Source organism: Lissotriton helveticus, chromosome 2_1, assembly GCF_964261635.1.
Source record: "Lissotriton helveticus chromosome 2_1, aLisHel1.1, whole genome shotgun sequence".
In the NCBI taxonomy this organism is placed as follows: domain Eukaryota; kingdom Metazoa; phylum Chordata; class Amphibia; order Caudata; family Salamandridae; genus Lissotriton; species Lissotriton helveticus.
Genome location: NC_136059.1, coordinates 384,404,531 through 384,417,452, shown reverse-complemented (window position 1 = coordinate 384,417,452; position 12,922 = coordinate 384,404,531). Strand labels below are relative to the sequence as shown.

At 46.6% G+C, this 12,922-nt stretch overlaps 1 protein-coding gene across 1 annotated transcript in view; it reads right to left on the bottom strand.

Moving 5' to 3' along the window:
- Nucleotides 1-12,922, bottom strand: part of C7 (complement C7) — a 643,094-nt gene that overhangs the window by 245,434 nt on the left and 384,738 nt on the right. Inside the window, exon 13 of the mRNA XM_078675005.1 lies at nt 5,734-5,821. Coding sequence (XP_078531131.1) covers nt 5,734-5,821 — 88 coding nt within the window. The remainder of the gene's footprint in view (nt 1-5,733; nt 5,822-12,922) is intronic.

Here is a 12,922-nt window from a genome sequence, read left to right as displayed (position 1 = left end):
GCGCAGCATGCCCTTTTCCTCTTAGGTATGGTTGTCCATCATACTAAGCTGTGATAAAAAAGGGACTCCAAGACCAGATGAAAAAGGAGTAGCTCCATTGGTGAGAGATGTCTGCCCGCAGCTCCCATCTGCTCATTAGGTGGCTTGTTTCTATGCCCACTGACTTCCGGGAGGTGCTAACCAGCCTGCTCACACATCCAGTAAGCTGCAAGTCTTACACATTTTTCCATTTCGTTTTTGCTCATTCCAGCCGTCCACATCAGCTCTCATTGACACCCCCAAGTCCTAGATGGAGGAGGCCAGTACTACCACCAATGGCACTGGCCACACTCTGCTTTTATGGCCAGAGTTCTTTCAAATTTGAATGTGGGTAACCCACACAATCAATTTAAGTGGTATTTACCACCACTGTATAGCTTCCCACATAAAAAATTAACTGGTCACATGAAATGTCCGAGGTCTCAATAACCCTAGAAAACGTAGGCACATCTTGGGGTACCTAGATAGACACTGTGTAAACATTGCACTATTGCAGGAGACACACCTTGTTCCCAGCACCAAGATGAAATTTGCTACAAGATGGGCAGCCTGCCGCTCCTTTTCATCTTACTCCTCTTACTCCAGAGGCGTCACAATCCTTATTAAACGTGGTGTGACGTTCACGCTAGGGAAGGGTTGATAGTGATAGAGAGGGTAGGTTCTGCCTTATTTGGGGACGTCTTCACTCTCATGCTGTTCTATTTGCTAACTATTATGGGCCCAATGTAGATGACCCTTCCACCCTATTCACACTATGGGGCAAGATACAAACTTTGGGCATCGTACATATCATTTGGGGGGGCGATTTTAACACTGCACTTCAGCCCGGTATGGATAGATCTCAGCTGCTCCCCGCACACTACACTAATACCCAGCGCGCACTCTCTGGCATTGTCGAATCGGGAATCCTGACTGATGCCTGGAGACACTTCGACCCTACTCTGCGGGAGGGTACCCACTTCTCGACTTTGCATTCCACTTGGGCACGCCTGGATTATGTCTTTGTCTCTGCAGGTGTCCCCCTTTGGATATCCCATGCAACGCACTTGCCGCGTACGTTCTCTGATCATTCCCCTGTCCTTCTGGAACTGCATGTCTCCCTGGACTGCTCCCCCTATTTGTCCTGGCGGCTTATCCCCGCTCATCTTCGAGACGCTGCCTTTCAGGCTGAATTAGAACAAGATGTAAAAGAGTTTTTTGACCGCAATATCTCCTCGGTGGACAGCAACACTACCGTGTGGGAGGCCTTCAAGGTCACGGTCCGAGGCTGGTGCATATCCAAGGGGAGAGGTATTTTGAAGTCGTTACGCGCTGACCTGCGTAAACTGGAGGCTGAGTTGCAAGACCTAGAGAACTCTCTTAAAAGCACCCCAGATGACTTGACTATTAATGCCCATATTCGCGATAAAATCACAGAATACACGCAAATAGCGGACAGGGAATGTAAATTCCTAGGCCATCTGCATATGGCCCAAATATACGGCGAGGGAGATAGACCGGGGAAGGCACTTGCTAACTCCGTTAAGTCCCCTCGGTTCGCTTCCTATGTCACCACTATACATGACGACGCTGGTGGGGTGCATAGAAATCTTCCTGACCAGCTCAGGGTATTCCGGGACCATTACCAAAAGCTATACTCCTCTCATAGGACGGAAACCCTTGACCTTTCCACTTACTTTGCGGATGTGGCACTGGCATGGCTAGGTACCGGTCAACAGAAATTTCTGCACCACGAATTAGAGATAGATGAAATAATGGACGCCATTATGGGCATGAGGTCGGGCAAGGCTCCCGGCTCCGATGGCCTCCCCATTGATTTTTATAAATTCTTGGCACCCATGCTAGCCCCTATATTGAAGCAAGTATATTACGCTGCACTGGAAGAGGGTAGTCTCCCCCACACAATGCGTGAAGCCCTCATTATCTCCCTACTCAAACCTGATAAGGACCCTACCACCTGCGACTCCTATTGCCCCCTTTCTCTCCTCAACTGCGATACCAAAATTCTCGCTAAAGTGCTGGCCACCTGATTAAATCTCCTTATGGAGAAATTAGTATTACCCGATCAGGCCGGGTTCGTCCCTAACCGGGCGACCTCGCATAACCTCCGCACCCTCCATACTGTACTGCAGGATTTAAACCCCAAATGTGATGCAGTGGCGGTATTCCTGGACGCCACCAAGGCCTTCGACTCGTTAGAATGGGACTACCTGTTTGGCACACTGCAATCTATGGGTCTGCCCTTCAGCTTCCTTGATTGGATAAAATTGCTCTACCACAAACCTACGGCTATTGTATTACTTAATGGGGCCAGGTCCGACCCGTTCAAGGTTCAGAGAGTCACACGCCAGGGCTGCCCCCTCTCTCCAATTCTTTTTGCCATCGCAATTGAGCCGCTTGCTGCGATACTGCGCCAAAAACACAACCCCTGCTCCCTCATTTACCAGTCCAGGCAACTTCTGATCTCACTCTACGCAGACGACATTACACTCTATATAGACAAGCCCCGTGACAACTTAAATCCAGTGCTGCGGGAGATCACGAAGTTTGGGGGGATCGCAGGGGTGCAAATCAACTGGGCCAAATCTGCAATCTTCCCTTTAACCGATAACACTCCCTCATTTCAACTTGATTACCCACTGGTTTGGGAACAAGATGAGCTGAAGTATCTGGGTATACGAGTCACCAGGGACAGGGATGCATTGATGAGGGCCACCTATGGCACTGTATTGGACAAACTAACTGATAATATCACTAGATGGTTGCGTCTCCCCCTCTCTATGGCCGGCCGCATTTCACTGCTAAAAATGTTCCTACTGCCCAAATTGCTGTATTTGTTTATCAATATTCCATATAACCCGGGCGGGTTTTTTTTTCGCTCCCTCAACTCCCAAGTCATCAGACTAATCTGGGGCAGAAAGCAGGCAAGGATTAGTCTCGCTACAGTCATGCTCCCCTTTCAGCAGGGCGGTTTTGAAGTGCCTAACTTCGAGAAATATTACGACTGCGCGCAAGCCCATTTTGCTGTCTACTGGTTCCATCCGCCGCCATACATGGCGCATCTTGCTCTCGAAGATGGCTATATGGCACCTATGGCCCCCACTGGATACATTCATTCCCTGTTGGACGGAGGGAACGTGACCCGTCCACGGTAGACTGTACGGTGCTGGCCTGGAATCGGATGGCGCGCACTCTTAACTGCACATTCTATTACTCTCCCAACTTGCCCCTCGCGAATGACCCGTGGGTATTAGTCACCTGCGAAGTAATATGCCACAAACTGTTCAGGAAACTGGGACTTCGATTGTGGGGAGACATGTACATGCAGGGTACTTTTCGCACTGCGGAACAATTTTTCGGGGACATAGCTCCATCTACTATGGATACCTTCCTCTTTGCCAGGCTGCGACAAAATGTTCGTACCCTCACCCCGTCTTTCCCTGCCGAACCTGAGGTCTTTGCTCCACTCCATGCTGTAGCGCAGTCAGTTGCCCCCAGACATGTTGTGTCCTTGTTATACAAACACCTGCAGGCCGCTCCCTGCCCCACTACTCTCAAGGCCAGGGCGGACTGGGATGGTGACCTGGGAGAGCCCCTAACAGATGAACAGTGGGACAATAGCTGCATCAACACACAGGCGATTACGAGTAACAACAGGCTACGGTTCATACATTACAGACTCCTGTGCCCGATGCGGAGCTGCAGGGGCCGACTTCTATCACCTTGCTTGGTCTTGCCCCCAGGTGGCCATCTATTGGGGACAGGTTTTTGCTGGACTAGGTGACATGCTGGGCTTACAGTTGACCCCGTGCCCACGTCAGGCGCTCTTGGGCCTTACACAAACAATAGACACTGTTCATAAAAAGTTTTTAGCCCTCAGTCTCTTACTGGCTAAGCGCCTACTTGCTTGTCGATGGGGGCGTGGGAGGGCTCCTAAATTTAAGGGATGGTTGGATTCCATGACGACCTGGCAGGAGAGGCTGCAGGACTACGCTGAATTACTGCCCTCGCGCTCGAGGCCAAAAGACATTTGGACACCGTTCAGGACATACCTTCTTGGTCAGCAGTCGGATGACTTGGATGCAGGGGAGGGGAGGGAACTGCCTGGAGAATAGATATTGTACCTTTTGATGGGCATGCAACTTGTGTGCAGTATTTGCGTTTTATTCTATGTGTGACTGATACTTGATCTGGAAGCCACGGGGTGGATGGGCTAGGCCTTTCCAGCTGTATTGAACTTTTCTAATGGACGGTGTTGCGTCTCTGATACACCCAACGACCTGAATCGGCTGCAGAGGCATCTGTTAGGCGTGAGGTAATTTCCTTCTGGTCGGTGAAAGTAGGATTGGTTTAAGACACTTACTTTGGACTTTCGGTTATTAGGGTTGGAAGTGTTGATTTCGTGATGGGTGGGAATTGGGGGGTTTCTTCGAATCTGCATTACTGAAATGTATGATTATGGTACAAGTCGAAGCATATTTCAATATTCGCATTATGTATGTAACTTGGGGACCATATTTGCATTTGTTCACCTATTGTACTTGACTTGTAAAATACAATAAAGGTTTTTGAAAATCAAAAAAAAAAAATTTAAATGCACACCATGGCTGGGCATTTCTGTTTCTCATAGGCAGGTGAAGGATGTAATATCACAGGAGCTCTGAGCATGCACAGCCTCTGGGCCCTTGACCCACCCCACCTCCACCACACCATTTTTTCAGGTAGTTTTCAATGTGTTATCACAGAAAAAGGTGAAGATAATTCCTATACATACAAAAGGGTAACAACACAACCAGTTAATTTTAGGTTAATCATTTTAGTGGTACTAGGACTGGGATGGATGGTCCTCTACTTATGAAAGTGGCTTGAGTCTAACCATGTTTTGACTCTGACCGAGGCAGGGGTTATCCCCTGCTATGGACTGCCGTGGAGATTGCAGACTCAGAAATATGTTAAAAAGGGGGGAAACATATACTATATATGTTTAACAATTTTGATGCTGCATTGGACTGTTATGGAAACAATCTAGGAATAACCCATGTAGATACTGCTTGTCAGGGCATTACTACATGTGTCCATGCAGATGCAGAGCAAGCAGCTATGTCAACCTGTCATTAGACCATCAGAGAATGGATTGGCATACGGATGTATCCTGCCTCAAATCCCATTTAGGTTATTGATGGGGAATCTTTCAAATGATTTGCTTATTACCGGCTCAAAGTCATAAAACACTTTAGTAAGCATCATCTCCTTTCACTGACAATCCAGTAAAATTAGACAAGAAATATTTAGACAGACAGAAAAAAATTAATGCATTACTGGCTCATGTACACAGGCACAACTGCCAAAAGACCAAAATGATGACCTTTCGAGGAAAGTTGAATTACAGGCTCAGATAGTCTGGAGTAGGAATTTAGTTAAACTTATTTAGGAATGGTGAGACCAGCACATTTTATAATACACAATATTGACTATCCACACTGTATCTCAACTGTAAAATGTACATTATCATACAAACCAATGTCTTCATTTGTGTTTAATGTTCGAATCTTATCGGAATTAAACCGACACATGCAAATAATGTATGTATTCTGCTAACTCTCCTTTTGATACCTGATTAAATAATTTTTGATGATGATTAATTTTGATAACTACCCTCATTGTTTTGTTTAAGTATATGGTCTTCAAACTTACCTTTACATATCCATTTTCTAAGGCAGGGGGAGCAGGGCAAAATACTGTGGGATTTTCTGATGTATCAAAGCAGTGAGGATCAATTGTACTGGAAAGTAAACAGAAAAACAGATATCAAAACACTGCGGATCCTTGCAATGCAAATACTATCCTTTAACAATTTTCCTGCTGTACTATGCTGCATGCATGCAAAGTTGAACAAACAAGGAGAAAAGAAAACATTTCCCTCTCTGTACATGAATGTTTGTAAATAGGGATTTGCATCAAACCCCATGGGTGGATGCATGGGATCGCCCATGTACTATGCATGGCCCGCATCCAGCAACTGTGCCTTACATTGAGACACCATTCAATAAATAATGGATAGAATGCTTGAATTAATCTCAGCCACTGTCAAATACTCATGCCGCATCTATATCAATTGTTATTTTGCACACTGTGCCATCTCAGTTTGGACACAGCCATATGAAGACAAGTCTTGACCCTGCTCACATAGGGCAGTTCAACCTGAACTGCCAGGCCAGTTCCTCTGTGAACTGGAGCATAAGCAACCCAGAACTGGTTTTGCTCTTATTAGAGCTCATCAACCAGGCATAGTAAATCCCAGCATAACGCTTTGTGTCAAGTTTTTAATACAAAATATACACAAACCAGATGCAAAGCATTAGTAAATCTGGGTCTACCACTCTAAAGAGTGAGACAGATCATGTGTATGTATGTGTATGTATGTGTGTGTGTGTGTGTGTGTGCGTGTGTGTGTGTGTGTGTGTGTGTGCATGCGTGCGTGCATGCGTGCGTGTGTGTGTGTGTGTGTGTGTGTGTGTAGTAAAGTGAAAAGGTGTGGAATATGAATCAAAATACATTTATATCAAAGTCCAAAGAGATTCTTGTATTTAATCTATGCCTTGCTATTTTCTTACTCCTATTTCAGATGCACTTATTAATGTTGTAATCCCCCTAAACTATACTAATCAAGTCAAAGCAAGTGATTGGTTTGACTCTTCTGGTCTTAAATGCTGTAGTCAATAGCAAAACTTGTACACTGTGTTAAGGGTATTATTTCCAAGCATATACCATCCCAGATACAGTGCCTGTTATAGTTTCAGATAATTGTAACATTGTAACACTAATCACCTTATTGCATCTGGAGACCAATGTAAAGAATATACGCTGTCACATTAGACATAGCCAGCTTTATGGCTTTCACTGTGGTACATTTGGCAGCACTTTTAATTTGTTAGCTCGTGATAAATAAGTGGCACACCTAATTACTATTGTCCTAGTGGAAGCCTTCCTTTTTAATTACATAATGAATGGCAGGATACTCAGATTTATTCATTGGTGATATATTGCAAACAAAGCTCTCTAATAAAAACGGCCAATTAGATCCCTCGCTTCTAAAGACAGTCCTCCGTAACATGCTTAATTAAAGATTTACCATGTGATAAGGGTTTAATATAAGTCGTTATACAGATTAGCACAATGAAATGAGTATTTAGTTGCAACTTTTGTCTAAGAACAGAAGAGCAGATCCACCATCATTGAATGCAAATTCCAAGCCTCTAATTATAAATTATGAATACTTTGCTGATGTACTTGTGGCATATCCTAACCTATCTACCAAGGAAAGGAAAATGCTACTTACCAGTATTCATCTGTTCTTGGCATGTACAGCTGTAGAATCATATACTTTTGCATAGATCGCCATCTAGTGTTGGGCCTGGATGTTTGAACTATGTTTTTCTTCAAAGAAGTCTTTCAAGTCACAAGGTAGGTGACTCCTCCCTTGGGTGATAGTGCACATGGACATCGACTCCATTGTTAGATTGTTTTCCCGCAGCGGGTGATAATGGAGTCAGAAAGAGTAGTTAGAAGGAGATGTCCATGAATGTATGTTTCTAAGTATGAAGTAACTGCAATAGGTATAGGTACCCAGGGGGGGCAGGTGGGCGCAAATGATTCTATAGCTCTACATGCCAAGAACAGAAGCATACTGGTAAGTAACATTTTCCGTTCGAGGCATATGAGCTGTAGATCATATGCTTTTGCTGCATAGACTATACAGCAGTTATCTCCCAAAGCGGTGGCTAACCTGTAGCTGTTGCAGTAGTCTGAAGTAGTGCACATAAAACTGCCTGGCCTACTTTAGCTTGTTGTGCTGCCAACACATCCACCAAGTAATGTTTTGTGAATGTGTGAGGGGTGGTCCATGTTTCAGCTTTACATAAGTCGTCTATGGGTGTATTCCCTAGGAATGCCATAGAAGCCCCTCACTGACCTGTCTGAGTGATGTGATGGCAACTGGAAAAGTCACTTTCCATATAAGAAATTGTAGTTCACATCTGTTCAATGGTTCAAAAGGTGGACCCATTAGTCTAGTGAGAACAATATTTAGATTCCACACTAGGGCAGGTGGACGTCTCGGTGGAATAACTCTTTTGAGTCCCTCCATAAATGCTTCAATGACAGGTACTCGAAAAAGAGACAGATACTGCCTATTTTAGAGGTATGCAGCTGTTGCAGAAAGATGTAAGCAGATGGATGTATATGCTAGGTTGGAATTTTGTAGATGTAACAAATAGCATATAATGGGGCATATTTTCAAGGAACTATCGCTGTTTCCAGCACTTTATCACAGCCAAGGTCACAATAAATCTATCACCCCATTCACAAGCTGGTGTTAACAGCCGATACCATCAGTTTACCTGCGATATCAGCCGCAAAATACATCCCCACAGACGACCCCGGAAACTATCGCTAATGATTTGCAGAGTAGGCATTCCCAAGCAAAAATCAGCGACAACACCACACCTCAACATTCTCAACGACCAGCTCATCGGCGATAACATCCCAAAACAGGCGATAAGGCATGTTAGCAGCAGAAAATTAACACCTGCTCTGACCTGGTGTAAAGTCGGACGACAAACTGCACCAGAAAAGGGAGCCCAGCCCACAGCCACACCTGAAGCACAACAGATGCAATGGAGCTACTCATCATGCAGCTCGGAGACCCAACAGGGCCGCAACAGCCACCTCCACTCAAAAGGGCAACCATCCTCCGCATCCTGAACATGATTGCCCACAGGCTGCTGGTACCAACACAGTGGAGAACCAACATCCCTCCGCAGACAAAGCTGCTTGCTGTGCTGCATGTGTTGGCCTCTGGGACATTCCATCCAACAACAGCCAGCACTATCAAAGTTCCTCAAACCTGTCCTGGATGCCATCATCAGCTTGGTATCCCAGTACCTATACTTCCCCACACTGCGCAGGAACAGCTGGAGACCAAGCAAGGATTCTACACCATAGCAGGATTTCCACACATGTTGGGGGCAATTGACTGCACACATGTCCTACTTGTGCCCCCTGCCGACACTGCACACAATTACCGCAACAGAGAGCACACGCATTCCATCAATGTGCAGGCAATAGAGGACCACCGGGAACTCTTCACCAATGTCATTGCCAACTACCCAGGCAGTGTGCATGATTCATACATCTTCCGACAGTACATCATCAACCGGCATTTCCAGGATGGCACCTAGGGAAATGCAGGGCCCGCTGGTAAGTACCAAATGAACACACCACACACCTCAACTCCACATCCATGCAACTCACAACACCGGCAATGCACATGTCACAAACCCACATACAACATGCCAAACAACATGCCCACCCACCAGGCACGACAGAACAACTGACTGTGGCAACCTGGGCTAGAAATGTACATGAGCCATCAACGACATGGCACATCAGCCACACACAAGCGGAATGTGGAGGTAGGTGGCAACCAGGCATGTGCGAAGGAGGCAAGTGACCCCTGAATGAGAATGCACACATTGCCAAGTGTGGCCTGGATGTGTTGGACAGACTGCAGTATGCAGACCACAGACATATCCATGTCGACATATAATGCTGGTGTATTGTGAACAGTGGATGCAATCATGTCACCCCAGCCAGTGGGGAATATACCGGAAATGTAGCCATTTATGCCCCCCTGTAAGCGTGTGCGGAGTGTGCTTGCCCGGCATATGCCAGGCTAGCAGAGGGGTGTGAATAAAAAGCACGTAGCCCTGGGGGTGGTTCTCTTCTGAAATGGCCAACATGTCTGCCAGGGTGGCTCCTCTCACCCCGCGACGAGGCAGACGCCGTGTGAGGCATTACCTGTGACCCTGTGTGCATGCCACTGCCCGGGCCCCTGGTCCCCCAACCATGTTACAGTTAAGAGGGTATACCCATACTAGTCACTGGGACCTGGGTGCAAAACGGTACGGAAAGAGAGGGGTTCCAGTGGAACAGTCAATATATACATAACATATTGCTATCGGATTAAGATGCAAAAACAAATTTAAGAGAGTCTCATGAACACACTATTATGCAATCACACTGTGTTAAGTATAATTCATTGAATACACTTTAGGATTAACATGAAGTAATAATAGTGCCCCAAGAGAAAGGAAAAGGGATAATGTGCAAGTGAAAGGTAGGGTTTGTGCAAATTACTCGTGACTGTGGCAGAAGAATAAACTTTACATATCACAGCACTGATTCGTTACTGGTGTCAAAGGAGCCAAATGTTTGCAGAACACACAATGCTCATGTATCATTCGTGAGAAACCATGCCTAATGTACACATATGACCACAGTTTGGGTAACACAGGCTGGTTGTATGACGGAGCAAAGTCGACGTTTCGACCCCAGTGTAGTTAGGTATCGATGTAACCTTATTGCAGGGTCTTCCTCAGGACAGGGTCATGTCCCCCAACCAGTCTCGTCCACCCCTGCGCAGCCAGGCCTCACTGCCTACCCGACAACCCCAGTGTGTCTCCAAGAGTATCCACCAAGTGCCAGTGCTAGCTCCAAGCCAGAGACCCGCAAACTTGGCAGCCTCCTCAGAACATCGCGGACTCCGCGAGCAAGGCCCGAAATACTCCCTTCACGTTGACGCACTCCACCGGCATACACAGCGGACAAGTAGGTCACACATTTGGAACTGAGTCTTGATTTCACAATGGCAGAGTACATCTTTATGGCATCCCTATACTCCCTTCGAGGTGGTGACACCAACTCTGTGCATAGCATTCTAACCACACGTGTCTGTGGGCCCTTGTAGACTTCTGCCATAGGCCTGAACACCGGTCCAGCAGGTCTCAGACAAATCCTATCCAGTCCATCCCAGGCCGTACACTGCATCGTCGCAGGGTGCACACCTGCCCAGCTCTGGTGCCTCCACCTCGGTCAACCAGGTATCTTCTCCACATGCCATTCCAATGCTGTGTGTTAGAGATCCAGGAGGAGCTGGCTGCACAGCTGTACATGAGGGTGCACAAGCCAGCCCGGGGTCTGGGGATTCTACAAGCCAACTGTTGTGTGTGTGTCGCTATTTCCGCAGCATGAGCCAAAGGTCTACCCTCAGGCGCATGGCGAGTTCAGCCAGGCATGAACTCTACATCTGTGTCCGCCCTGTCATTGCCATAGTCCTGCACACACATGGCCACCTACTTTCAGCGCACAACATCACTGTGTCGTTGTCAGGAATCTGGAGATGCGCAGACAGGCATGGCAATGGTGTGCCGGAGGAGTGCAAGTGATGCAACTGCGCTAAGCTTACTAGTGAATAGGCTCGGAAAGGGAGGCTCAGCAGTGAGGCTACGTAATACACATTGGTGCCGCTCATTTGCAACAAGCAGTAAATTTCAAACAGGAATCACAAAGTCACACAGATCACACACCAATAAACCAGTGAGCCTGCCAACACATCATACAGAACAAACAATTGACTCATGTCTCTCTACACTGTCAGAGGTGACCAGGGATATGCACTCTGCGCTTGGATGAAGACACCCCTCCGAGCCCCGAACACACAGGCCCAGAAGCAGTACAATACAGCCCACAAACGCACCAGGGGCATCGTGGAATGCACATTTGGCGTGTTGAAGTCATCTTTCAGGTGCCTGGACATCACAGGTTAAAGGCTCCTGTACAGCACAGACATCATCTGCAAGATGATTGTTGCATGCTCTGTGTTGCGCAACATATGTGTACGCAGCAAGGCACAATGGATACCAGTGCCAGAAGCACCAGAAGATGATGATGAAGATGAGGCAGGTGGACCACATGCCACTGCAACCATCATTGCGAATTTCTTTAGATGAGCATGTCACATTGTGACAGTCCTTGGCAATCATGGGACAGTACAAAATGACTACAAGCACAGCAAGTGCAAATAAATGCATTCCAAAATAACATTCCATAAGTGTATGTCACTCATCTGTACAGGCACATCACTCAGACAGGTGTGGGTGCGACATGTATTGCTAACGATTTTGTGATTTTTTTCATGGATGGTGGGTGTTTCACCTCTGTGCGGAGAGGCTGTTTGTGGTGTCACATATTCTAACTGCCAGTTCTGTGTGTCACAGTTAGTGGGATATCCTCACATGTGTCGGAGTTCATTCCATTTTGGCTGCCATTTGTGACCTACAGGTGACAACAGGTCTCCTTTTGGGGTCAGCTATGTACCACCATGATGCAGGGATCCCCCCTGTGACTCAGGTCCCACAACATGGGCAACATGTACGTAAGCGGGAGTCACTGCCCCAACATTCATCCATGCTGTCATAATTAATTGATCATGGTTATGACACGTCTGTGTGCTGGAGGGGTTGTTTGTCCCTCTGCAATGTGACGGGGATGCAGTTTCGCAGTGTGTTCCATGCATGTGTCAGCATTGGCGCAGTTCACATGCAGGCTGCATGTCAATGTACATTGTGACTGTGAGGAGATGCCTATATGATGCGTGACAATGGTCATTCGTTCTACATCACGGATGTGGGGTTGTGCTCGTACATTGTCATCTCACCATTTTTGTACTTTGCTTTTAAGGAGCATTTTCCCGCATGACGCTTGGGAATTGCAGGCCTATCGCTGGTTATCGCAGATTTTTGAGTCGCGATTTGCCTCATTGCTACTACTTTTGCGTTTTGCGTTTTTGCGGTGTCGCGTTGCTTTTAACGCGGTCATTTGACGTGTTATCGTCTGACTATCATATGGTACCGGCGTGTTGTGAATACCACATTAACAGAGAGGTATTTTCCCATGATAGACTGCGATGTGAAGAGTTGTGTTAAGCTGATTTTGCGGTAGTTATCACACGTTCTTGAGAATATCCCCTAATGTTTTGTACTAA